This window comes from Cucurbita maxima, unplaced genomic scaffold (assembly GCF_002738345.1).
Source record: "Cucurbita maxima cultivar Rimu unplaced genomic scaffold, Cmax_1.0 Cma_Scf02630, whole genome shotgun sequence".
Classification (NCBI taxonomy): Eukaryota; Viridiplantae; Streptophyta; class Magnoliopsida; order Cucurbitales; family Cucurbitaceae; genus Cucurbita; species Cucurbita maxima.
The window spans coordinates 1-2,145 of record NW_019274646.1 but is presented as its reverse complement, the minus strand read 5'-3'; the positions used below and the strand labels follow the sequence as shown (position 1 = coordinate 2,145).

Sequence of the window (2,145 nt, the reverse complement as noted above, 5' to 3'; positions counted from 1 at the left end):
CCCGGCTGCCTCCACTGCTAGTTGCAGGTCCTTTTCCGTGTTCTTGTCGATGTTGATGCTTAGGAGAAGGTTGCTCCTACACATGAATTTCAGCTCTGGCGTTGCGTTATGGAACCCCATCACTTTCACTACGTCTCCTAATCTATAACGGTACAGCCCTGCAACAACCAGATGGATTAGTTAGGTTCGAAATCATGTGGGATTAAGTCTAGGTTCCCTTTTTGGGATTTTTCTCTAGATTTTAAAACTCGTCCACTAAGGAGAGGCACAATCCACCCCCTAGAGAGTCTAGCGTCCTCTCTGACACACCATCCGGTGTTTAGCTCTGTTACTATTTGTAACAGCCAATTGTCCTTGTTGGACTCTTTTCCGAGTTTCTACTCAAGGTTTTAAAACGCGTTCACTAAAGAGAGATTTCCACACCCTTATAAAGAACGATTGTTCTCCTCTTCAACCGATGTAGGATCTCGCAAAAGTGGACAATCAATAAATGATGTCCCGACAACACAAGTGATAAATATGTAGGATGGAGGAGGACAAAGAAAAGGGCAGAGATTGTTGTGCGTGCCTCCTACAGTCACATGGGAAGCATAGAAAGAAGTTTGACATTTGAAGAACCCAACAAAAGACGTGGAGATGGACTGTATGAGTTGGAATACTATTGTGGGAACACAACAGCCACTCAGTGAACCGTTCATTCATGTTTGTCTTGGAGGAAACAAAACAATGTTATAGCGTCTAGTTTCATGAATTGGAAGGATTTACCTGCGACATTGGTGACAATTATTTCATACACTTCACCAACCTTGACTTCTGTCAGACCAACTGGCTTGTTCTCCTTTGCAACAATAGCTCCTCCATCTCCTTCCTGCTCCTGATCTTGAGAATTCTCCTTTAGCGGGATAAATTCAAAGTATCCGATGTTTGGAAGCACAACAAAGGTAGCCATTTCAGGGGGCAGCATTGGGTTAACGTTTGCTCCAACCCATCCTTCTGAAGAACCATAATCAGCACTCATCAATGGCAGATGGCCTGCATAGTGCCTCAGTTTCTTCAGATAAGGCTCCATCGAGCCGGTCATGATCCCATAAATGTACTGTGCATTGGGAAAAAGCTCTGGTATGAGCCCATACCAATTACTCAATCCTGCGCATTTCTGATAGATCAAATCTGCCAATTCAGGATTTGGCTTAAGAATTTTTGACATGGCTGTACGAATGGAGAGAGCGGTGACCCGACTAGAGAGAACGCCATCTCGAATGTCACCGCAGAGTTCTTCCCATACTAGCTCAAAAGTCCTGAAAGCATGGACAATGCTGTGTGCAAAAGTGGAGAACACAAACTGAACTTCATCCCGGAAGATCAGCCCACATAAGAGATGGCAATACAAAGATTGATGGAAGTCAGGGCCAAAGATGACTTCATCTGGGCTACAGCATTGTGACTGGATCGTCTTCATCGTGCTTTTAAATTTCGCGCTACGGTAAACATTCGTTGTTGCAGTTCCTGCTGCCAGACCCCCCTTAGTTTTGAACTGCTTGCTGCTGTAGATGAACTGCAAGGCCTTTCCATTTCTAATGGGAAATTCTCTGTAGAACCCATTTTATACTATTTAGTAAAAGGATAACAAACGTAATAAACCATTAAGCTATTCAGTTCAGACAAGAAATGATTCAGAGACCAGACCACAATCAATAACGTAATAAACCATTAAGCTATTCAGTTCAGACAAGAAATGATTCAGAGACCAGACCACAATCAATTTCCGAACACAAGGCAGAAGAGATTCTAGAACAGAAAAGACAGTTTCATTACTTGTTTCTGAAGGCAAAAGAAGTGCGATAAATTTGCATTGTCGTCTCCAACAATTCATCATTGAAGGGAATTAACTTGGGCCTCCCCTGAGTAGTACCAGAGCTACATCATACAACCAACCAAAAATCTCATTAGTAAAACACAACAAAATCTCTAATACTATGAATCAAAACAAAACTTGGTATGAAAAAAATTGCAAAAGTACCTCAAGGAAATGGTTTTGATTGGCTTTCCAGTGAGAATAGGGGAAGAAGCGCCATCTGCAATTCTCTGAATATATGACTCCAAATCTTCATGATAAACAAGCGGGACACAGTCCTTGAAGCTCTG

General features: G+C 42.4%; 1 protein-coding gene across 1 annotated transcript; it reads right to left on the bottom strand.

The window, feature by feature from the left end:
* Positions 1 to 6: 6 nt before the first annotated feature.
* LOC111475727 (jasmonic acid-amido synthetase JAR1-like) lies at positions 7 to 2,139 on the bottom strand (the record flags this gene model as incomplete). Its single annotated transcript, XM_023119936.1, has 4 exons — positions 7 to 158; positions 766 to 1,589; positions 1,816 to 1,917; positions 2,021 to 2,139. Coding segments are annotated over 4 exons (1,197 nt in total), but the record flags the coding sequence as incomplete, so codon positions are not given.
* Between the last annotated feature and the right edge of the window lie 6 nt (positions 2,140 to 2,145).